Genomic DNA, 24,077 nt, shown 5'->3' on the forward strand with positions numbered 1-24,077 from the left:
AACAATGATGCACCCTTCACAAAATCACAATGATAGCGTCTAGAATAAAACTATGGGAAAGACAATGACATGCATACATTTAGAGATTATAGATAATTGTACAGTCCAACAAACCTTATCTTCATGGACCACCCCTTAGATCAATTTCTCCGGATTAGCCCACAATAATACTTTCAAATTTATATTATTTGCATTCTTCATTTCACTTTAAATATTGTACTAGATCATTTACACCCAATAACATTAGATTAATTAGACATATCATATAAAGCTAAAGTCACAAATTAAATCATAAGCTTGGACACGTACTCGTATCAGATTGAATATCAAAGTCCGTACATAACTTAAAACCAAAAAACCAGGCCATCATATTACCGGTTTACCACTAAATTACTCAATACCGCTGGGCGCTGGCTAATAAAAATTGTCCTATAAATACAACCATACTTCACTCAAACTAAAACACACATCTATTTCACTTCTTTTCTTTCCATATCAAAAATAAACCAAGTTACAAAAATCTTGTTAATCAACAACAACAACAATCATGTTGGCAATATTTCACAAGGCATTCTCTCATCCACCTGAAGAACTAAATAGTCCAGCTTCACATAGAGGTCCAAAAAAACCCAAATTACCAGAAGAAACCCTTTCTGATTTCATCTCTACTCATGATCCTCATAACACCTTCTCCATGAGCTTTGGTCAAGCTGCTGTTCTTGCCTACGTTCGTCCTTACCCCGCTCACCCGCTTCATCAACTGTAAGTATTCGTCGTTATACTAAAAAAATTCAAGTTTATCTCCTTGATCGACAATTCAATACATAGGGCCTCTTTATGCTATGCATATCACTCGTACAAACTTTTTATTTAATATTACTAAAATACCCTTAATGAAAAAATTGTGTGTATGTACGAGTGATATGCATATCAACATAAATCTATCGTGTAATGACTAATGACTATTTTTGGGTTGTGTAGGTTATTTAGTGGAAATGATGATATATATTGCTTGTTTAAGGGGAGTTTGGACAATTTGTGTGGGTTGATAAAACAATATGGATTATCAAAGAGTACAAATGAAGCTATGTTGGTGATTGAGGCATATAGAACACTTAGGGATCGTGGGCCCTACCCAGCTGATCAAGTAATTAAGGATCTTGAAGGCAGATTTGGGTTTGTTGTTTATGATAGTACCACTGGAACTGTCTTCACTGCTCTGGTAATATTTCTAGCTCTTATTAATAGAAAGCTGCTTTTTATGGTAATTTTATTTTTAGATCTACTATTATGTGTGAATGATTACCTCATTTCATTAACCATTTTATAATTTGTAGTAATTTAATGCATCTAAATCATATACTTGTATAACACTTGTATTTTCTATGATCTTGACCACTTGCAAAAGTTACAATATGATAATATAAGGTGATACTTTTTTATAGTGGTATCATTTTATCTTTTTTGGGTATGGAGAAAAGTGGTATCTTAGGATGCAATCATAATCTCAATTTTAACGGTTCATTCTATCTAGAATTAGTTGTCTCGTTGTCTTTACACTACCTTGATATGTAGTTTGTTCTAAAACCAAAATCCATTAATTTATTACGAAATATAAAATATGTACTTTTCCATCACCTTAGATATATATAAGTTTTGGAATATGACATGCATCAAGAAAAACTAATCATAAATTTAAATAAATAACAATTCTATCAACCAATATGTTAGGGCCTGTTCTGATTGACTGAGCTGAGCTGAGCTGAATTGAACTGAATATTTTAATTTATAAGAGAAGGAATTTAAGAACTGAACTGAAAATAATCTGAAGAGAACATGCCCTTAGTTTCATTATTTCAATATACGGAGTGTATGTGTAACTATCAATTCTAAGATTAGGGATTACTCAATATATTATATCCAAGTCTAGATAAAACTTTGAGATCGGATCCACTGCATGAACTAAAGATTATTAATAGACCAAAGATCAATAGATCATATTGTCATATTGATATCTCATCATCTTGTTTTATTTAAGGGTTCGGATGGAGGAGAGAAGCTATATTGGGGAATTGCTCTGGATGGTTCAGTGGTAATTTCGGACGATTTGGAGGTTATTAAGGCTGGTTGTGCTAAATCTTTTGCTCCTTTTCCAACAGGTGAGAGATTCCATATCTTCTGATTTTTAACTGAATTTGACTCTACTTATGAAATGTGTTTACACGTGTTGATCTTTATGAAATTCATGCTTTTTTCCACCGTCTTAGCTAAACGTTATCCTCTTCTTTTTATTTTTTTTCCCTTTTATTTTCTACTTTGGGATAAGGGTATCTTATTTATTTATGTGTACAGACGGTCCAATTATTTACTAGCCCATCATCCGACTTAGTAATAAAAGGACATTAAAAGAGAAAGAGACTCCATCGTACAATAATTTGAAATAAATTCGTTAAGGAGCTCTAAAGTGAAAGTCGAAGTAAAAGTGTTAAGAGTAAAGGTTACGGTGTAGATCTTGTTTTGTTTTGGTACATTAATATTATATGAAGTACTTCATTCATATATGCGAAGCAATGTGGAGAATCTTATTGTTAAAAAAGATGATAATAATAGGCCACGTAGCACAACAAAGCTTTGTTTCACGATGCCACCATAACTTCTTTGTGATCATTAAGGATCAGTGAAGGTGAAACGCTTAGTATATCTATCGTTCAATTTGAGATGTATGACATCATGATTTTATTGTAGTATGCTCACGGGTCATGGGTTTTGATACATACCAAATGTAGCAAGAGAAGTCTATAATTATAGTGGGCTACAAAGAATTTGGGCCACAACCTAACAGTCTATACCCCTAAAGATAAGTTTTATAGGCGAAGTTGTATAAGCCTTGATAGCCTTACAATGTTGAACTTCCACTAAGTTCAAACTTAGTGGTAGGAAGCGGCTTTGTAAGCATATGATCTCAATTGTGAACCTAAGGAAGAGTCATAATCAACCATAATCCATAGAAGACTTGATGTTAACATGAAATTTTATTTTAAGTGTCATCTCCACTAATAATAATAACTTTATTAGACTCAAGTTGTCACAATCTTTAACCCTTAGACTATGAGGACCACCAATGCAAGTGCTATTTCCAGCCTTAGGAGCTTATTTTTCATCATTAGTATGGAATTATGGATAACTGACTTTAAGAAGGAATCATTAACAGTGTTGTAGTTGACCAAATTTCCCAAATAAATGTAGTCCATAAATGGTGGTGATGCCATATTAGAATGTTAGCTAGGGAGCTCTCTCAAGAAGGGTTGTGCTTGTACGTCCTACAACCCCACCAACCATATTGAGGCCTCCGGAATAATGATTTGTGTCTAGAAATAAGATATTGTTGGGTTATGGCCCAAATTCTTTTAGCCCATTATAACTATGGATTTCTCTTGTTATGGTCGGGTTCGATTCCTTATCACGAGCATACACACTAGAATAAACATGTTGTCATCCATCTTATTCATATATGCTACACAATTCTAGCATGTTATTGTATCTTTACTTGTTTTGAATTCATATATTCAGAATAAGATACCTTGGCATTTGGCAATGTGAATGAGAGATTCGTTGTGCCATGTTATGGTCCTTATTCTTGGAACAAGAAGCTTCTCCACATTTAATTTCTTGGCATGTATATAATTAAGTATATTGCATTAGTCATCTCCATATATTAAATTAGAAGTTAGGCTTCATTGCAGAACGAGAAAAACACTTCATAAGTACAATGTCATCTTTGTGTCATTTAATCTACACATATTTTCCCTTCCACTTGAGAGCTTCTTAGCGAATTTATTTCCAAATATCGTTTACATTAGCATGGTTAATTGATGCTATACTAGGCCATATGTTCATTGTACTCAGAAAGCTTACATACTGCATTAAGTGACATAAATTTCTTGTTTTTGGTTGCGATTGTGCAGGATTCATGTTCCACAGTGAAGGAGGACTGATGAGCTTCGAGCATCCGATGAACAAAGTGAAGGCAATGCCAAGAGTGGACAGCCAAGGGGTGATATGCGGAGCAAATTTTAACGTCGACAAGTTTAATCGCATCAATAGCATGCCTCGTAGTGGCAGCGCCACCAATTGGTCTCAGTGGGATGCTCACATGAATGAAGCTGTTTGATGTAAAACATCCCTTACAATACACTCTAAATTGCTGAACAATAATCGATCCTTGCTGCTATCTTATGTTTAAGTCTTTGACATGTAAGAATTATGAGATATGGATCTTGCAATAAGTTGTACATATAAATACGTCTGCTTTCTTTTCTTTCTATTCCTGTTTTCTACCATGTAATAGCATACAGATCAAGGACTGAAGTTGGTTGTCTCTTGATCTGTTTAGTATGCTAGCTGTTACATCTTTCGTAGCGTTTTATGTAGGGTTGCAACGGGATATGTTTATCGGACAAAGTTGTAACTTGTAAGCTACAAGTCTACAACCATGAACCATGAACGATCACACAAAGATATCAAAGTATATGTTAACTCTAATCCTTTTTTGTTTTCATTTTTTTTTAAATTAACGTTTACCAATGTCATCACTAATCAACACCCATAGCTACATGGAAAACCCAACAATTGATTGCAAAATTGAACATAACCCTATTCGAATTAAACTAAACGAATAACCTAATAACCTCGTACGCAAATGAAATTTGTTTTCTCTAAATCAGATAGCACGAATGGTACACTACGAGTCTACAACTACTACGTACCATTCACTTAATGTCGTTTGAACTCCTAACGAGCATTCAAATTGATGCTCATGTCGACACGTACAATACCATTCACTTAATGTCGGTTGTACTCATAACGAGCATTCAACATGATGCTCATGTCGACACATACAATACAATCGTGCAATTTCCAATTGATTATTCTCTGTTTAGGAGCGACAATGTTTAATGTCGTTATTCCAATTTGCACCGTTGTTAGCCATCACAATTACGCGCGAATCCCAAATAGTAGTAAACCAATTCACAATTCCAAACCACCTGTCCTTCCATTTCTCTCGAATTTTCAAAGAACATTCTTTCTTTTTCTTTTCTTTTTTGTTTTATTCCCTTCTTCTTCCTAAATAACCCTCTCTTCATCATACTGTAAATCACCATATTATACTACCAAAGATACAGCGAAATTTAGAGGAGAGAGAAAGCTTAAGAGATTGCAACAATGGCGGAGCGTTTCTTCCTCAATGAAATGCCCTTGTACATCCCAGAAACTTCGGCTATGGCATCTTCAATTCCTGAAACAGGGGATTCTCTGACTAAGCTTCTTCATCATCCTTACAAATCACTTTGCGAAATTCTCAACAAAACAGCGCTTGATCTTACAAATACTGTACTTTTCTATCTTTCTTTTTCTGGGTTTTTGTTTTTTTGAGCTGAATTTGTGTTTTTGATATCTGGGTATGGTTAATTTCTCTGATTTTCTGGTGCACACCAAGTGTTTGATGATTTGCCTGAACTAAAATTGTGTTTTGAACGGTTGTATAGGTGGTGAGAGAAACATGGGTGAAGCGGGGAAAACGCGTGCAAGATTATTCGCTTTACACTGGAGCTTTAGGGACTGCTTTGCTGCTATTCAAAGCTTATCAAGTGACAAATAATAAGGGTGATCTTGCTCTGTCTTCTGACATTATTAAGGCTTGTGATTCTGCTTCTCGTGGTTCCAAGTAATCTTTTTTGTTCCTACTTTGTTCTATTTTTGTTTGATTTGCTGTTCGAAAATATATTGTATATGCAATTGTTCATTAAAAGTGTGAACTTTTCAAAATTTGTTGATTAAATATGCAAAAGGAATTAGTTTGAGTTTGTCATGTTGATCAAACAATTTTTTTTTTCAGTAAATGATTAGAGTGTATGCGTCACAAAACAGGGAGAAATTGTTTGTGTTTATGATGTTCAAGGAAACACATTACTCAACCCTTGTGAGAGCTGGAATGTTGTCTCACTTGGAAACCCCAAACTGAACTTATCTGTTGAACATGTCCTTAACATTAATTTAATACCCTTTTTTCTAAACTTGTCTAACTTGTGAGGTGTAAAAAAAGATCCTTTTTATAGGAAATTTAGATTATAGGAACATAACATATGTATGATCTGTAATCTTTTCGAGCTGCTTAATTGTTTCAAATCCTGCTCTCCCTGTCATAGATTTTGTGACATTTGTCTTCTCAAGTAGCTACCTTCACTATATGTCTATATGTATTGTCATTGTGTTAATATGAAGCCTTTTGGCATGCTTTGATGGAAAGTGCAATGTACTATGTATGTGAGTAATGTGACTTTGAACTCATTAAGGCTGGAGCATTATGTGTAAGAACAAGCAGAATATATACATTAACTTTGGCTGTTTTTTTTTTATTTACAATCTGGTCTCAGAAATGTAACTTTCATATGCGGACGGTCTGGTGTCTGCGCTCTTGGTGCTGTTGTTGCAAAACAAGCTGGTGATGAGCAGTTATTTGATCACTACCTGACAGAGTTCAAACAGGTACTTTTCATATGAAAAGTGTACACATTTTAAAATTAGGCATTTGGATTTCCATTTAGGGACTATATTTTTGGTCTGAACAGATTAGGCTTCCTACCGACCTTCCATATGAGTTGCTTTATGGTAGAGCTGGTTTTCTGTGGTCGTGCTCTTTCCTAAACAAGCATATTGGAGAAGGCACTATACCTGATTCTACCATGGTACATTCTACTGACTGAATTAGTTCACCTTGTAAGAACTTTCTTTTTCTTTGTAGATAATCCTTATTGTATCTAAATTCTCATAAAATAATATGGATGGAAATTTTCTAGAGGGAAATTGTCACAGACATCATGAAAGCGGGCAGAAAATTAGGAAAGGGGAGATGTCCATTAATGTATGAGTGGCATGGAAAAAAGTATTGGGGTGCTGCCCATGGCTTGGCTGGAATTTTGCATGTCTTGATGGATATGCCACTGACACCGGATGAGCAAGAAGATGTTAAATCTGTGCTACGCTATATGATTAGGGGCCGTTTCCCCAGTGGAAATTATCCTTCAAGTGAAGGAAGTGAATCAGATCGTCTGGTTCATTGGTGCCATGGTGCTCCTGGGTTAGCCCTTACCCTAGCAAAAGCATCTCAGGTAAGTTCAATTTTCAGCTGCAGTTACAAACTTTATACTTGGCTATCATCTTGTCAATCCATCCTTCTTTCGTAACAATATTTTGACAATTTTGGATGTTTATAGAGAATTATGAGAAAGTTCTTTGTTTGTTCGACTTTTTTTTTTTACAACATCTACTTGAAGGATGCTGGGTCGCTCATCTCTGTTTTTAACAATTCCTTTTTTTGCTAGTTGATTTCTGCCGTCTATAGTAGGACTTGTCTTTCTTAATTCTCAGGTCTTTGGAGATAAGGATCTGCTGCAGGCTGCTGTAGATGCAGCAGAAGTAGTGTGGAATCGAGGTCTGCTGAAAAGAGTTGGAATTTGCCACGGTATCAGTGGGAACACCTATGTGTTCCTTGCACTCTACCGTCTAACTGGAAATGCTGAGTATTTGTACAGAGCTAAAGCATTTGCATGTTTTCTGCAAGATAAAGCTGAAAGGCTCATTGCCGAGGGGTTTATGCATGGAGGTGACCGCCCTTATTCATTGTTTGAAGGGCTCGGGGGAATGGCCTATCTGTTTTTGGATATGAATGAACCAAGTGAAGCAAGGTTCCCTGCCTATGAGCTGTAGCTTCCTTTTCAAGAAAAGAGTATGTACATGTGATCTACTTTTGTAGAAAATATACTCAACCACAGAAATGTTTGCAAGAAAGAGAGAAAATTTAAGGTTCGGTAGTGTAGATTTTGTATGACACCACGGCATATTACATAAGTAAACATATTAGTATATAAACTATCATGTTTTGTAGTCTGGCTGAACAACTTTACTCGAAGTCATCTAATAATGGTGGATGTAAATTGGTCCTTTACTCTCTAAGTATTCATAAAGCTAATCTGATGTTTATATCTAATCTTGAGCTCCAATACATTTTATGTTCCATAAGTTTTTCCCTTTAAAGATAATTTTTGACTTTTCAATGTTCATCTTATATGTACACACTTCGCCTCTACTAACGTTACAATCAAACGTGGACAGAGGAAGTGTTATATTTGATATGCAACTATTAATATGACATTTCTAATAATTGGAGTCACTATAGCCAAAGGGGATTAGTAGATTTTTATTACGAATCACAATCAACTGAACTACTTACAATGCAAAAGTTTTCTTACAAGCTGCTCATAATCCCAGTGACGCCACATCTATCTGAAACCCTGTAAATTTTCGATGCAACCGTCTCTCCCATTCACACAAAGTTAGCAGAGGAGCTAGGCATAGTGACATCTGCGTAAGTTTCTAAGCCAAACCAACTAGCTTTTCACTGATCTCCCAGACCTTCTTGGCCTTCTGAGGATCACTTGCTTCTTGAGACATCTGGTTCTCAAATGAAGCTGAAGCCTTGTTCCAGCTCCAGTATACACCGGATTTTGTCAAACTCGGGTCACTCACAACCTGAATCACAAACCCAAATACAAGAAATTATTAGCTTCAACATAAGTTTCCTATGATTACATTATGCTAGTTTCTGATGGTATGATGATCTTACCTGAGCAAGTCTTTTCCCTGCTTCATCTTCGGAAACGTATCCCTTGGTGACGTACTTTTGGAATGGTGGGAAAAGAGCCCTAAACAAGGGGATATGTTCCCTGAACAAGCCAGTAGTGGCAATGCAACCAGGGTATAGTGAAGCAAAGGTGATTCCGGTGTCCTCATGGTAACGACGGTGAAATTCCTGCATGGTAAGCATGTTGCAGACTTTACTGTCTTTGTATGCCTTGGCCCCATCAAAATCTCCACCATCTATCATGGCAGAGCTGTTTAGGCCATTCAATCCACCGGCGAGCCCCCTCATGTCTCCTAGGTTGGCCTTTGGAGGCACATTCCCGGCCAATGTGTTTGTGTTACCTAAAGAAATAAAAATACATAATACAAGAAAACATCAGAAACTACTGCTATAAAATAGAATAACATATTACAATAGATCTATCAGTATTTTTCTAGTTACCTGTAATAGATCCGACGATAATGAGCCTCCTAGAAGGATAATCCGACTTGTTCAAGTCCTCAAGCAACAACCTCGAGAGCAAGAAATGGCCAAGATGGTTAGTCCCAACACTGAGCTCAAAGCCTTCAGCAGTGAAGGAAGGATCCCTAGCAGTAGGCTGGTAAATAGCGGCATTACAAACCAACACATCAAGCGGACTTCCTGATTGCCTGAAGTTATTCACAAACTGCCTAACACTGTCAAGAGAAGAAAGATCAAGATGCATTATACTATAGTTCTCCTTTGACATTCCAGCAGCTTTAGCCGCCCTTTCGGCCTTAAGGAAGTCCCTGCAAGCCATGATTACATGCCATTTGCCTGTCTCGGCTAATGCTTTCGCAGTTGCAAGTCCTAGGCCGGAGGATGCACCGGTGACTATAACACTACCCTTTCTCAGAGTTTTCTTCTGCTCTGATGATGATCTAGTCACTCCTGGTGTCGCCACTGCGGAGGTTTGTGCTCTGATTGGTCCTGCTGCCCTTGTTGCATTGCATTCTCTCTGCCATTAAGATAGTATTCATAAAAAATGTTCCAAATTTTGCAATTTTATGATCAAATGATAAATCAGTTACAGCACTGAAAATTACTGTCTATATATTTTACCTTGCATCTCAATGCAGATGAACTGAAATCAGCTTTGACAGAGTCTGAGAGAGATACCCCAAATAAGCTAGAGTCCTTGAAGGATGCAGTAGATTTACCCTGCATATTAAAATAGTAATTTAAGTATGGAGTAATCATAGCACAAAAAAAAAAGTTAAAATTTGCATATTTCCAATTACTCAAAACAATAGGCCACAGGTAAAAGACGTCTAAAGGTGTAGTGTATGTCTGTAACACGTTAAGGTACTTGGACTCATTTAAAGTGACAAAAAACGTGTCTAACATACACTTTAAACATGAAAATTTTTATAAACCGACCCAATCGAAAATATTATCATGTCTAGTGACATTGTAGCAATGCATAATGAGAATGTACCTCCTTAGGGATGGACAAGGCAGAAGGAAGCAAAGAAGCTTGGAGAGCCATTGTTTGGTATATTATATGAACCTAAGAACTTGCTGTTTTGAGTGAAATGTAATGTTAAAGTATTGATATTTGAGATACTTATTATGGAGGGTCCAACTATTTATAAGGAGTTATTTGGACAAATAAGAAAAAGTTATGGGGAGTTGAGGATATGTGTGGATAGGATAATTTTGGTGGAATATATCTGCCACTTCATTACTCATTGGCCAATCAAAATTTTAGTTTTAGATTTCTTTTAGATCTTTCTAGAATTGTTGTTGAAAAAAAAAAAGTAAAATCCACTTGAAGTTGAGGCACAAAGTTTTAGATGCACCACTCCTAGCTAGTATGGGCTGGTCATATAATTTACAGGACATAATGAATGAGATAATATATGATGGGAATATAGTGACAAAGTAAATAGGGCAAAATATGAAACATGTGAAGATGTGATTGGGCAAAATTATTGCTTAAGTTTAATTTTGGGAGTTGCAATATATAAGTAAGAGTCTACTTAGTTCACCCCATTTTTGTTTATCTAAAAAAAAAAAAATTACGGAGTGATAGAGTATGCTTAAATTTAATTTTATCTGATTTAGTCAATTTTTGACTTTTGCATTTGTTACGTCATTAAGGAAAAACGGATATATCAAATGGGTAATGCATTTGTATAGATGTGCATTTTCAAATACCTATCCGAAACTAAAGTTTTTATGAATTATAAACTCAAATAAAACAATAAAATCTTATTTTCTTAATGTTATTTTAATTAGTAATAAGGTATTAATTAATTAAATAAGGTCAATCAAACATAGCAAGTGTATGTGTATAATGTATCAGATATGTAAAAGTATTTTTAATTGTATACAACTCTTGAAATACAAGTACTTCATGACATAATGGGTTATTTTTATTTTTGATTTACATACTTGTTCTGTTTATTTTTTATCCCTTAAATGTAAGTGCAATAATTAGACTTCTATGCTTGCTAATGCACATATTTGACTACTAATATCTCTAATTGTCATTTAGTAAAAATTATTAAAATTTGATATTTTGAATCATCTCAAGTGGAATTTAACAAGACCACTAAATTTTTCCTCAATTAAAAATCACAAAGGAGGGTAAAAGATATTTATGTGGATAGTATAATCATCATAATGTAGAACTTATTAAGAACAAAGGAACTTATTAGTCATATTACACGGGCCTCAAATATTTTAGTGTATGAGAAGTCAATGTGGTGTGCAAATTAAAAACGTGCTTCTTAAGTAACTCGCGACCAAGCCAATTTTCAAACTCAACTTCTCGTGAGTCCATTTTAAAACTTAATTGCTCCGAAGTCCGAACTCAATAACAACTTATTCTTCTTCAATTTGTATGTTCAAAGGATTCATCAAGCAACTAGAAGGCGAAAGGAACTTATTTGTTATTAATAACTCGAAGGCGAAGATTTTCAGGTTTAATTGTAATTGTTATTGGTATGTATAAGCAAATAAAGATCAATATAATGTACTCCGTATATGATTTATCCTTTACTTTGTAATTCCAAGGATTTAATAATATGTCAGCCAAAATAAATAAAAAACATTACCATTCAAAAAAAAATAAAAAAAACATTAACCCTTTAAAGATCCGATGAAAATTTATGTGGTGAAAATTGTTTTTTTTTTTTTTTTTTTTTGAAGACTGTGGTGAAAATTGTTGATCCTCATAGTTACGGCTCGTCACTTAACCCCGAAAGGCGCCCTTTTAGTGTGGAATCAAAATTATTAATTAAAAAAAATAAGTAGTAAAGCATCTTTAAATTCCAAGCAATCTCCAACTGTAAACCGAAAGGTATTATTGAGTTGTTCATCTTTGGAATATGGAGTCACATAAACCCCAAATCATTCCAACATTGCTTAATTGCTTGTTGTCAAAGTCATTTGTACCTTTATAGAACTTGCACAAACCAACAATTAAAAAAATAAATTAATTAATTAATTAAATATATATATATATATATATATATATATATATATATATATATATATATATATATATATATATATATATATATATATATATATATATATATATATATATATATATATATATATATATATACTTTGTATTAATGGACCAACTAAACCAAAAGCTTAAATTGATAATTAAGGCCCAAAAAATTATTTTATACTCTATCACTCCGTAATTTGTTAAGCAAACAAGCTTTTCAAAAGAATCTCAACTAATTCATTTGAAAATAGAACAATAATATCACAACCCGCTTGTGAAGAACGGCCCATTTGATAGCCGGTTATTTATAAAAAGGGTTAGTAATAAAACTTAGCTTCTCAATCATTTGATAAGTTAAAAGCATAAACATGAAATAGTTAATTGTCGTAGAGTCACTCAAAGTCGGAATTGGTGGGCAAAAACAAGGGAGGCAAAATAATAATCTCCCACTAAAAAAAAATGATTACTGACAAAATGCACAGATAATGATGATTACAGGATGTCATTTCACATGATAATGAGATCTGACATTTTGCATAACAGAACATTTTTATATCAAACTACTAAACTGGTGCACATGATTACTGTGTGAAACAAAATGTTAAAATGAATTTTGTGAAAAGAATTCATTAAACTCAATAAGCTTTGTGGCATAACTCTACAATTTTGGATTACATCTAATCCAATATTTTTCTAAATGCAGGGTGTAAAACTTTTTACCCTCCTCTTTTTTTCCTTTTTTTTTTTCAATTATAAAACTCTTTTTTCTCTCCCAATCCTCCAATAAATCTGTACTTCTTCCTCAATGCTTGAATACGTCGCAAGCAAGAAATGAAACTCATAAATATTACAAATCTCTCCCTGTACATGATATGGAAACAAAGGCGAACAAAAAATCATACCTATATCCGTACTGGCAATCCATAATTTAGAAATGTTCTAATTTCCCCTTTGAGGCCAGCGGTTACAATCACCAATCCCCAAGCAGCTCTATTTTGAAGCACTCCATTGGAGAAGTCCAAACTAACACGAGGACTCCGATTCTTGGTGGCTAGAAGAAGCTTCTCTTCTGGCCAGGTTGATGAAATTCTATCAAAGAAATAGCTGTTGGGTGCATTGGATATTGTACCACGGAAAGGACTATTGCTGCAACCTGATGCAGGAGAGCTATCATTTCCATTAAACTCCTCCACTGGTGTCGAAGGGTGGTTGGTTGTTGAGACCTCCTCCGAATAACGGCGGATCCCATTTTGCTCTTCAGAGCATAGATCTTGGGGTCTCCACGGTTCACCCATACCAGGCCATGGGATAGCCACAGATACATCTTGACAGTGGAAATGCTCATAAGAGCGTGTGACTGTCACTCCTTTACTCCGACTAGGCCTGGACTCACCTTCATGTTTCCACACATACACGTGAGAATCCTCACTGGCACACACCACATACTTGCCATTCGCAGTGAGGGAAGCTGAGATTTGACTGTTGGTGTTGCGAAACCCTATTTTAAAATGACATTGGATTTAACACGATGTTTAGGACACCAGATAAACAGACATCATTGCACAGCAGAATGTAGAACATCATAACTAACTTTTAACCAATCCAAGAACATCATAATCTGATTCACATAATGATGACACCTTTCTTCACATCTTCTAGGCCTGGCTACATTTCTTAAATGCAGTCAAAGGCTCAAAAAACCTTTCCTACACAAGGAGTAACTCGACTTTGCACAAACATAGTTGTACTTATTTTACCTGAATTTATATACTAAGAGTAGCACAAAACAGTGATGATAATCACTGAATGAAACCTTAGAATCTTGTAAGTTCTACTTTATTATTTATTGTCTACCAGCCCAATGAGGCATTGACTACAAGCAACCAGGCAGCATTAAATGAAAAACTTAGCAGAGCTAGGCATAAAAGATGCTCCTCAAATTCTCAATACAACTAAGGTATAAATTCAGATTAATCCCAGAAAATCGCAGGCTAGCAGTACAATTCAATTTGAAAACCAAGTACTTTAAATGTAAGAAAAACATAACCAGAATGAACTATTTAAATAATAAACCTTTCTAAGATAATGGTATCTAATGCAGCTCTCAGATTTAGCATGCGACACTTTGACGAGTTATACCAAGGGACCACATGTATGGGACCATCTATTTAAATGGAGTTCTGAAAGATTTACTAAATCACATGACAATCGTAACCACAAAGGCAAAAATCTGCATGGACATGCAAAAGATTAAGACACAAGACAGATTTTCACACCATATCATGACTGAGAAATGAAATTCATGGTACATCTCACATGTTATCTTGCTCGAAAATATCAGACCCAGAAGTAGAATCTAGAGTATGCAATATATTTTGATAATCATTTCATTACAGGGATAAAGATACCCCATAAATTGTCAGGTACAAAGCTATAGGAAATCTTGATCCATCTCATTTTCCTATTTATTGGAAGGCAAATGGAACCAAAAGAACAGCTAGTCAGCTACTATTTTCGAGCGTGCATAAAACCCTAAATCTATACAACGTAACAAATCAACAATGGACAATATAAACTCTAACGAACAATGAGAAGCAGAAGACACTAGGTCAGAAAGCAATCTACATACTTAGCAATATCATAGACTAAGTATTTAGTAAAGAGTTTCTGCAGATATTTAATCCTTCCAACTTCCGATGCCACACTCGACTTTCACACACTATTTTCTATATCATCATGAGAATATTTTCACTTTTATTACCCAACTTTTATATAGCTTCCCAAAAGAATTTACACCAACGACTTTTGTAATTCACAGTTGAATGCCAAATTTTCACTCTTAAATATAAGTGACTAATGAGAGGCATGGAGAATTGGCGACATAAGAGAATATATGAGAAGTATTTCAAGAGATCCAAGATGCCTTGTTCAATTTGAAGGGGTGATATTAAAATTGAAGAGATCATAGCCTTAAATTTGACAGCCTGGCTTAAAACATCACATTAAAAAAACCATAGGTACATATAATGTCAAGATCACATTAAGTGTTGTAACTTTCAGCCAACAAAATTTTCAAAAAAATAATGATGCCAGCAATATCAGCTCAGTGCCACAGGATTAGACACAAGTAATTATCATCTTTAGGATCTCACACAGATTGGCAAGTAACCATCACCCCCTTTAAGCACCACTAGAATATGTTCCTACACTACGTAATGGATGTATCCTCCACAAAAAGTACGCATCCCCAAAAACACCGTCAGCTCACACCTAATATGTTACCACAAAGGCCTCTTTCTGACTTCATATGATGAGTAAAGTATAAATTCAACACAGTATTATGAGGTCCACAATCCGATTTTAACCACTGCGAATAATTTTGCTCTATACATAACGCAATTGGTCTACCATTGCACCACAAAGGACCTCTTTCTCACTTTGTAACATACATTATACATAACGCGAGTGGTCTACCATTGCACCACAAAGACCTCTTTCTCACTTTGTAACATACAGAACCAAATCAGTAGCAATGGGGACCACAATCTGACTCTACCGATGATTTTGCTCAATACATAACACAATTAGTCAGCTATTTGCACCATAAACCCGTAGCATTCTTGGTTGAAATGGTACTATATTCATCAATTAACATCTTGCTCATCAAAACTTAATCTATAAAGAACATATTCCAATCCAACAATGAAGCCCATTATCACAGACTGTGGTAATTCACCTGCCTATACACAATCTAACACATTAAAAGGACAAAATGGCAGAGCCTAATGACTAGGAATTGTGCAAGAATTGACAACATTACGACAGCCAATTTTGAATCAAAAGGCATATAATTTAAATCCTTACATTGCTTCAAGCACAACGGAATCACGGTAAGCATTCTGGTCAGCTATACATAGGCACTACTACACCGCCTCCCTCCCAAAAAAAAAAAAAAAGTAACAAAATAAAATTGAAGACCCTAACTCAGAGTAAGAGTAGCCACAAGGGAGGTAAGAGTAGCCACAAGGGAGGTAAGAGTAGCTACAAACTCCTCTACCCCCTGATCTTCAGAACATTCACAGAATATCAATTGCAAAGAGAGATAAAATAAAAAGGTAAGACATATAGCAGCTATATCACGTACCTTTAAATTTGTGAGCCAGATCCAAACCATCAACAACACGAATCCGTGAATCTGCAGACGTTATCAAAACTTCCGAAGAACTCCCAGGTGCAAACTGCTCAGTGAAGGAAAGCATATTTCAGCTCGATGGGACAAGTAGGAATGCAATAGAGCTACACTTGAAACATGCTGAAACTAAAAGCAGCAGACTAATTTTTCAACCACAGAAGGAATCAACCTTTCAATAAACTACTCACCTGGAAACCAGTAATTTTTTTGAGGTGGGATTTTTTCTTCTTATTTTGTAGGTTGATTTGGCATTGCTGTTGCAGCTTATTCTCTGGAACCACAGTAGAAACAAACCAGGGCATGAAATTTAACAAGTGTACATTATACAGCCAAGTCATATAAAGCACATTTAAGACTACATCGGACTATACCAGATGTGTTGTATAGGCGGCAGCTCCCCTTGTATGAACCAACCAATGCACCCTTCAAATATAAACCAGTTCAGGATACCACAAATACCAAAATGATCAATAAGGTTGCAGAAACACTTCTAACACACATTCCAATATACCTGACCATCTGGAGTATAACAGGCAGCAGTGACCATCTCATGCAGATCATTCCAATCAACAACTTGACGGTCAGGAATGCTCCATATGCGAACTTTGGCATCTAGGGATCCACTGATGAAGTATCTATCATCAACAGGATTGAACTGGATGCAAGTTACTGTGCATAGAGAAAGTACAATTAAGAAAATTTAAAATGCAAGCAGATATAAACTAGCAAACTACAACGTAGAAAACCATCAGCAATGGAAAACTGTGTAACTTCCTCTGACATAGAACAGCAAAGATGGATTTTTAAAATAAAAAAAACGAGGGTGGGATCTAGAAAACAAAAAGCATACTTACCATAGTCACTGTGGGAAAATATTTTCAAACAAGTCTTACTGGACAAGTTCCACAGACGCACTGTCTTGTCCATTGAGGATGAAAGTAAAAGCTGAAAAGGAAAATAGGAATACAAGATTAATGGAAATCAACCTCAAAGAACTGTACTAACTAATCAGTATCACCAATAGATAAATGGGTCATAGAAGCTGACATCTTTTGTGACAAACTTGGTGCTAACTAAAAAGTTCATAAAACATATTCAATTACTGTATAATTTAAGGAAGAAAGTATCACCAATTTGTTAACGGTAATTGTCCAAAGATAATCCCAATTAAGAGTTCCTAAATAATCCAAAGTATGGGGTCACTCATGATTCATGAAAGTCAACCCCAATTAACAGGGTTATCTTCTTCGAACTAATTTATTAATCATACATTCAAAGCATCAGAATATTGAAGATTGCTTTATACTTTGCTAAATGTTTAATTGAGCAGCTGAAAATAAAGTATTAGGGTCTGTTGTAAGGAATAATATTTAAAGATATAATTGACTGCAAATATGGGATACAAAGTAAGGGGAGGGAAGATAAAACAGAAGATGAGAGGGGGTGATAATGATTTCAGGCTCATAAATTAGCAGAGGGAGAGAGTAATCATTAAAGGGGGGCTTTGGGTTGATAAATTAGCAAAGGTGGGCAATAAGGAAAGAAACTAAAAGACGGTTCTTTTAGGTCTATATTTCTATAAATTAACTGTGGGAGGTGGGGGGATGAATAAGCGGTTTTTGGAATGATCTGTAATAACATGCGAGGCAACCAATGGTGGACAGGTGAATTGAACAAAGAGGAAGAATATAACTTGTAAAGATAGAGAGAAAGAGAGAGCAAATCACTCAGCCAAGGATTATGGGAAGAGGATACTCAGTGAAGGAGGACTAAGGATTATACTCCTATACAGCAGAAAAGAGAGGATACTATGCCATGTAATTTAGGGAAATTTTCAGAGTTGGATTATTCTGTGAGTATTCAAGTTAAAATTATTAACCAAAACGGCCAAACAACACTAAGTAAACTCCGTTTCCAACCATTATAAAAGCCAAAACATATTCATAGTTAGAATGTGGTACTTAAAAAGTCATGTTCAAAAATTGTAGATTTATACCACTGTTATGAGCTTGATTGTTTAAAATAATGTTAAAACTTCAATATACAAATTTAGATGATAGTCATGATACTTTAAGCAGAAACACTGTAGACCAAAATTTAACAATAGTCAAACAACATCAAGTCCAATCCTGTGTTCAAACAGGCTTTTACAATAGAAACCACTGAGGCATTTACAAGAATGTAGTACTGAAAAAGTTATGTTCAACAATAGATACCACTGAGGCATTTACAAGAATAAAACTCAGAATCACCATAATTTTCAGGTTAAACAATCATTCAAGCCTAAGCACGATAGAAAGAGACAAAATAATACTATGGAGAGGCAAAAATGAAATCACACATCACTAACCTGAGATTTGGACCAGGAGAGATCAAGCACGTCATCTGAATGTCCCTGAAATGAACAAATTGGTTTTTCTGACAGCCCAAAAACAGTCTCTGGAACCTTGATATGGTCCAAACTCACAGATTTTCGGCTGATTGATGGCCTACCCCTCCTCTTTTTCTCCAATGGATTATCCAAGCTCGGAGGAATTAAATTTGGTTCAGGTGACCCATTTGCCAAGACAAGAAGACTCAAACTCGCATCATCGGGTCTATCCATCAAAAGTTCACCCTTCCTCTCTGATTCAACCACTTGCCAAACATGTATTACGCAATCCTCACCAGCACTTGCCAGAAACCTCCCATCTAAGCTAAACTTTATTGTCCAGATAGACCCATTATGGGCCTGAATTTCCTGGCTTTTATACAATGCTGTAAGGTCCTTAACCGATTTCCCATACTGCCTAACCCGAACCCTCTCTGGTCCATGGAATGAAGTATCTTGACTATCATCAGTAGCAGAGCTAGACCTGCGCCCGCCTTTCTCTGAAGAGGTATCTCTCTCATCGCTGCTACGTCTTTCCTTGTACCCTGTAACACTACTAGCCACATTCTTGATACTTCTAAACCAGCTAACCTTTTTTTTCGACTTAGATCCATTATCACCATTACCATTAGACTCACCACAATCCTTGTTATTGTTAAGCTGATCCTCCACATTTTGCCGTCTCATTAACTCCTGAACAATGGGGGAATGCCCCACACTCATCTCGAATTCCTCCATAGTCAAATGCCTCCCAGTCCCAACCTCCTTAAGCTTATTCCACATCCCATCTTCCCTAACCTCCTTCACCACAAACTCTTCCCCATTATCAAGATTCTTAATTGTACACACCTTTTCTCTCTCACTCTCCTCAACCCCACTTCTGCAAACCTCCCCATCACCACACTCCACCTCTATCTCACTGATCCCTTGTTGCCGACTACCACTCCTCCACACCGGCAGCTTATTAGAACCATCCAAACCCGATACTGAAACCGACCCAATACACCCATTACTCACCAAATTATCAACAACCCCATTACAATTACGATCATTATAAATATTATTATTAATACCATTATGATTACCAACATCAACATTGAACTTATTATGATTATTATCCCTTTTACTATTTCTATATACAGTATCAGAAACAGAACGAATTGAAAGAATTGAAGAAGAAGAACAAGTAGTATTACTAGCAGAAGAAAAGGAAGCAGAATTACACTGATCCGATTTCGACCGGTTAATAGCCAATGAGACATCATCCTCAGCTGATTTGAAAGGCTGGTCAGCAGACAACCCAATCATATGATGATCAAACGACGCAGATCGGACGGTGGCGTTGTTACGCCGAGCCAAAGACGGGTCAGCCGACAATCCCAACGCCCGAAGAAGCCGATCACGGCGCTGCTCAAGCGAGGAGAGAGAAAACGACTCAGAAGAAACCCAAACATCATAGTTTTGCGCCGACATTGGGAATTTCGGAACCCCAGAAGAGTTACTACTACTCTTGCCGCCATAACTATGGTGATGAAGGTGATGACTACTACGGTGTCGGCGAGGGGACAAAACGGTGTCGTTATCATCCTCAGAATTCGATGTAGATGAATTCGAAGAAGATAGGATCCGATCAAGAGATTCGTAAAACCTTTCTTCTTCCTCCTCCTTAACCAATTTGGGTAATTTTCCTTCTTCTTCTTCTTCCTCCTCTTCTTGTTCGTTTTTGCTCATGGTAAGAGCATTTCCGGAAGAAATGGAGGAATACCCACGAAGAGAGAGAAAGAGAACGAAAAGGGGTTTCAGTTCTCTTTCTCCCTCTCACCTTAAATCAATCTCTCTCTTGTTCGCACGGGGTGGTCGTGCGGTTGATGGGTGTGGTGTATTATTGGTAGGTTTGGATGGGATCAAAGAGGAGAGAGAAAATGGGGATCGAAAGAAGAGGGAATTCCCAGAAAAAGTAAGGATTAAATTGGGGAAATTGCAGATCCGAGGAGAGAGAAGATGAAAGTAGGTCGTGCAATTGAGCGAATTACAGGTTGGTTTTTGGGGGAGAAAGAGAAGAGTGAAGAGAGAGGAAAGTGTGGAGGTTTTCAGGGTGTGCGGTGTGACCGTGTGAGGTGGTTCTTCTTGTTCTACTCGTATTTCTCCGGCTACTTTTTTTTGTTTTTATTTTTATTTTTTATTTTTTAATTATTTATTTTTTTGTAAATTTATTATTATTTTTTTTTTTTAATTTTTGGGGGTGGGGGGTTGGGTTATTATGGGAGAGTACTAGAGTAGTAAATGAGGGACTTGATATGATATGATAATTTCTAGTACTAGTCTATAACACTATAACTATGCTTCTATTTTGTTTGTTTGGGTGTCAATAATTTTCATGTACTTGTTGGTAATGTAGTGGTAGTGATCCTTTGTGTAAGATTTAGGATGTTTTTTTTCTTTTATTTCTCGTTTATTAGAGTAATAAAATCAAGATATAAGTGAAAAATGAGATATGAAATTACATGTGATATTGTGATGTAGTGATATGGGTTAAAATAATTTGTAAGCACTATTTTTAGGTTGCGCAAATGATTTATATAATATTATGGACAAGATCTGAAGCAGATAAGTGCATTGCTATCTTACAACCATGAGCCTTTGGGAATAATCATCTAGAAGCAACTTAAGGTTATGGATTCCTATACCATTCCCCTCACACCAAAAGGGTCTTGCTTGCAAACCCAGGCCAAGTTGAAACGTGAGAGGCTCTGATTGGATAGAGTGTCTTTTTCTATTTACCAAAAAAATAGTAATGATAATAGATCATTATGTGGAAGCGGCATATCTATTATTCGAATGTCAATTTTTATCTAATTTCCTGGCAAGTCTCATATATTTTCATCTTAAAACGGAAAGAAGAAAAAAAAAAAAAAAAACAAAAAAAAAAAAAACATTCATGATCTGCCACCTTTTTCTCTAAATTAAGAGATCAAAACTCAAAACAATTCAAAAATAAACCTCATTTAGGCATCTGTGAGGTTTGTTCATAATCATTCTATCCTACTTGTTGAACATTGAAGTATATACTCCGTATATTCTCCAAATAGAGAACACTTATTAAAACCCGAAAGGCATATCAAATTCTTCCTTAGTTTGATCCCTTTAAGGTCACCTTGTAGTGATTTGCATGTATCTAAGTTCCAATTATCACATTTGACAAACAAGGATAAGAAGTAATTGCTTCTTCTTTTTTTTTTTTTTAACACTAGAAATTTAAGACTACATTTGCCAAATTAAAATTAGCAAAAGAGACTAAATTTGTTTGAAAATGATGTATTATATGAACAAATGTGTATGGTATTGTAGCAAAGAGATTATATTTATTTGAAAATGATGTACATGCATGTTTAGAAAGGCAAAAGAGTGCTCCACAATAGATAGCTGTTTTCTCTCATATACAGCAAGATCAAGTTATCTAGTTTGCTATCCAATTAACACGTCCATCAATTTATCTTTGCACATCCGCCGCTATGAAATGGAAAGTTTATGAATAAAGGTGCGCCACTAATGGAGGAATTTACATTTTACTCAAATGTGTTAAAACAAGAAGCAAAAATAATTTTTTAAGTTATCACTAAGGTTAACTTCACAAACAAGTGACCCTTTTATGATCATAATTTTAGTCTTTTTATGTAAAACACACGTTGTATACAAGACATACAACAATTTATGCATATATGTAAATTATAATTATTCTATAAAAAAGAAATAACATGATTCACAATTAAGAGTCTACATATACAATTAATCGGTGGTGAATCATAGAGTTAATTAGCGGAATTATTAATCTTTTATGTGGTTAATTATCAAGCCCATTTTTTGTATATTAAGTCTTTAGATTAATGATTTAAAATTTTGTTTACTAGTTTGATTAAGTCTATATGATTTAATCAAATTAATATAGTTTAAATTGCGACAGAAATCTAATAAAATGATTATGTTGTTGAACTAATTAAAGAAAGGCCACTAACACTAAAGTAGACCCATGCATTAACATTAATATGTTTTACTAATGGCAAAAATAAAATCAGACCAAAAAGAAGAATGGGGACAAAACCAAGGTTAAGCCTGTTTAATGTTTATGCTTCCATGTGCTAATCGTACAATGGTTTAATTTAATTAGACATAATTAGCAAGTGAGAAGAAACATCGAAGAAACATCATAATGCACAATTGGCCTTTTGACAATGTAGGCTTACTCATTTTATAAACCTAAAAAAGGACTGTTATAGGAAATTGGCTCTTTGCACCACATGAAACATTTAATTTCCAATCATGCAATAGTATGCTTACTTCTCTAGAAAATTAAAGAATATATCTACGTCATTGTATTTTTATTTTTGAAACATATATCATTGTATTTTTTTAGAGTATAGTTGATTTTACTAATCCCATAGATAACTACAATTTTCATTTTGACTTTTTATGGTGAAAAAAAAAAGTATAATCTAACAAAAATATATTTTTAAATGGATCTAAATTATATTTTTAACATTGTATACTTCGTATATCTTCTATAACTTTACGAAAACCATTAAAAAAGTGATTTTATTTTCCCTTGACTAGTTGAACTTTGGGCCTGTTCTCATTGACTGAACTCAGTTGAACTGAACTGAACTAAAATGAGTTGAGCTGAACTGAGCTGAACTGAAATGAATATTTTATAAGAGAAGGAAATTAAAAGCTGAACTGAATTTCAACGTAAGAAAACAGGCCCTTTGTTTAGTTGATCTTACTGAGTTACTGTGTCTTACATTATATTGGCAGAATATATTTTATCTTAACTTAATTGGACTAGTCCAAATATTTCATTTGTGTTTGATTGTCTGAACCTCTCTAAGAACGTAACTTATTACATTTGAAATTTAACAGACACACAGATGTACCTTTTATTCTAGACTAGATACGTCCAACTGTGAGTACTTTTTTGGCGAATTAAACCGGAGCCCAGAAACTGCTAAAATATATCTTACTGCCCAACAGTTCTCATTTCAATTGGAAGAGCCTACAAATGAGTAAATGACTCACAATGCCATTTAAACAAGAGCATCATCATTTTTTCTACGGAAGAATACTACGACTTAAATAGCATTGACTCATTGAGAACCTGTCATCATCGTTCTTATTTTGTAAAACATCTAAATGAGCCGTATAACCTGCACATGCATTCCTTATAAAGACTATCAGAATCCATATCATGAAAAGAATGATATATACAAATAATACAACAATACACTATATACAATTGCAATTTCTACTCAACCCCCCCCCCCCCCCCCCCCCT

At 35.2% G+C, this 24,077-nt stretch overlaps 4 protein-coding genes across 5 annotated transcripts; 2 read left to right on the plus strand and 2 right to left on the minus strand.

Moving 5' to 3' along the window:
* Positions 1-417: 417 nt before the first annotated feature.
* On the plus strand, positions 418-4,542 carry LOC145603622 (stem-specific protein TSJT1-like). The gene is made up of 4 exons (XM_081659566.1): positions 418-762; positions 982-1,222; positions 2,039-2,159; positions 3,966-4,542. The coding sequence occupies exons 1-4, from the start codon at positions 548-550 to the stop codon at positions 4,169-4,171; spliced, it is 783 nt and encodes a 260-aa protein (XP_081515692.1). The 5' UTR covers positions 418-547; the 3' UTR covers positions 4,172-4,542.
* Positions 4,543-5,003: 461 nt separating this feature from the next.
* On the plus strand, positions 5,004-8,118 carry LOC145603620 (lanC-like protein GCR2). Its single transcript, XM_081659564.1, has 6 exons — positions 5,004-5,391; positions 5,547-5,725; positions 6,435-6,546; positions 6,630-6,746; positions 6,858-7,169; positions 7,429-8,118. The coding sequence occupies exons 1-6, from the start codon at positions 5,224-5,226 to the stop codon at positions 7,765-7,767; spliced, it is 1,227 nt and encodes a 408-aa protein (XP_081515690.1). The 5' UTR covers positions 5,004-5,223; the 3' UTR covers positions 7,768-8,118.
* Positions 8,119-8,231: 113 nt separating this feature from the next.
* On the minus strand, positions 8,232-10,275 carry LOC145603621 (protochlorophyllide reductase-like). Its single transcript, XM_081659565.1, has 5 exons — positions 10,161-10,275; positions 9,785-9,883; positions 9,143-9,680; positions 8,684-9,042; positions 8,232-8,589 (listed from the first exon to the last, which is right to left on the minus strand). The coding sequence occupies exons 1-5, from the start codon at positions 10,209-10,211 to the stop codon at positions 8,434-8,436; spliced, it is 1,203 nt and encodes a 400-aa protein (XP_081515691.1). The 5' UTR covers positions 10,212-10,275; the 3' UTR covers positions 8,232-8,433.
* A 2,443-nt stretch (positions 10,276-12,718) lies between these two features.
* Positions 12,719-20,984, minus strand: LOC145604807 (uncharacterized). 2 transcript variants are annotated; one of them, XM_081660765.1, is made up of 8 exons: positions 19,975-20,983; positions 18,731-19,737; positions 17,235-17,325; positions 16,892-17,049; positions 16,752-16,803; positions 16,569-16,651; positions 16,333-16,426; positions 12,719-13,686 (listed from the first exon to the last, which is right to left on the minus strand). In XM_081660765.1, exons 1-8 carry the CDS (start codon positions 20,480-20,482, stop codon positions 13,091-13,093), a joined length of 2,589 nt encoding a protein of 862 aa, XP_081516891.1. In that variant the 5' UTR covers positions 20,483-20,983; the 3' UTR covers positions 12,719-13,090. The 2 variants fall into 2 exon arrangements, with proteins under 2 accessions (XP_081516891.1, XP_081516890.1); XM_081660764.1 differs by having other exon boundaries at positions 18,731-20,984.
* Between the last annotated feature and the right edge of the window lie 3,093 nt (positions 20,985-24,077).

The sequence above is a fragment of the Chenopodium album genome, chromosome 22 (genome assembly GCF_948465745.1).
Source record: "Chenopodium album chromosome 22, dcCheAlbu1.1, whole genome shotgun sequence".
Lineage (NCBI taxonomy): Eukaryota > Viridiplantae > Streptophyta > Magnoliopsida > Caryophyllales > Amaranthaceae > Chenopodium > Chenopodium album.

Coding starts and splice junctions, on each gene's coding strand:
- LOC145603622 (XM_081659566.1), top strand. CDS start 548: ATGTTGGCAATATTTCACAAGGCATTCTCTCATCCACCTGAAGAACTA. Junction 1,223..2,038: donor GAACTGTCTTCACTGCTCTG/GTAATATTTCTA, acceptor GTTTTATTTAAG/GGTTCGGATGGAGGAGAGAA. Junction 2,160..3,965: donor TTTTGCTCCTTTTCCAACAG/GTGAGAGATTCC, acceptor GCGATTGTGCAG/GATTCATGTTCCACAGTGAA.
- LOC145603620 (XM_081659564.1), top strand. CDS start 5,224: ATGGCGGAGCGTTTCTTCCTCAATGAAATGCCCTTGTACATCCCAGAA. Junction 6,747..6,857: donor CTATACCTGATTCTACCATG/GTACATTCTACT, acceptor GAAATTTTCTAG/AGGGAAATTGTCACAGACAT. Junction 7,170..7,428: donor CCCTAGCAAAAGCATCTCAG/GTAAGTTCAATT, acceptor CTTAATTCTCAG/GTCTTTGGAGATAAGGATCT.
- LOC145604807 (XM_081660764.1), bottom strand. CDS start 20,482: ATGAGCAAAAACGAACAAGAAGAGGAGGAAGAAGAAGAAGAAGGAAAA. Junction 17,326..18,730: donor TCTCCTGGTCCAAATCTCAG/GTTAGTGATGTG, acceptor TTTCCTTTTCAG/CTTTTACTTTCATCCTCAAT. Junction 13,687..16,332: donor TCTGGCTCACAAATTTAAAG/GTACGTGATATA, acceptor ATTTTAAAATAG/GGTTTCGCAACACCAACAGT.
- LOC145603621 (XM_081659565.1), bottom strand. CDS start 10,211: ATGGCTCTCCAAGCTTCTTTGCTTCCTTCTGCCTTGTCCATCCCTAAG. Junction 9,681..9,784: donor CATCTGCATTGAGATGCAAG/GTAAAATATATA, acceptor TCTTAATGGCAG/AGAGAATGCAATGCAACAAG. Junction 9,043..9,142: donor TATCGTCGGATCTATTACAG/GTAACTAGAAAA, acceptor TTATTTCTTTAG/GTAACACAAACACATTGGCC.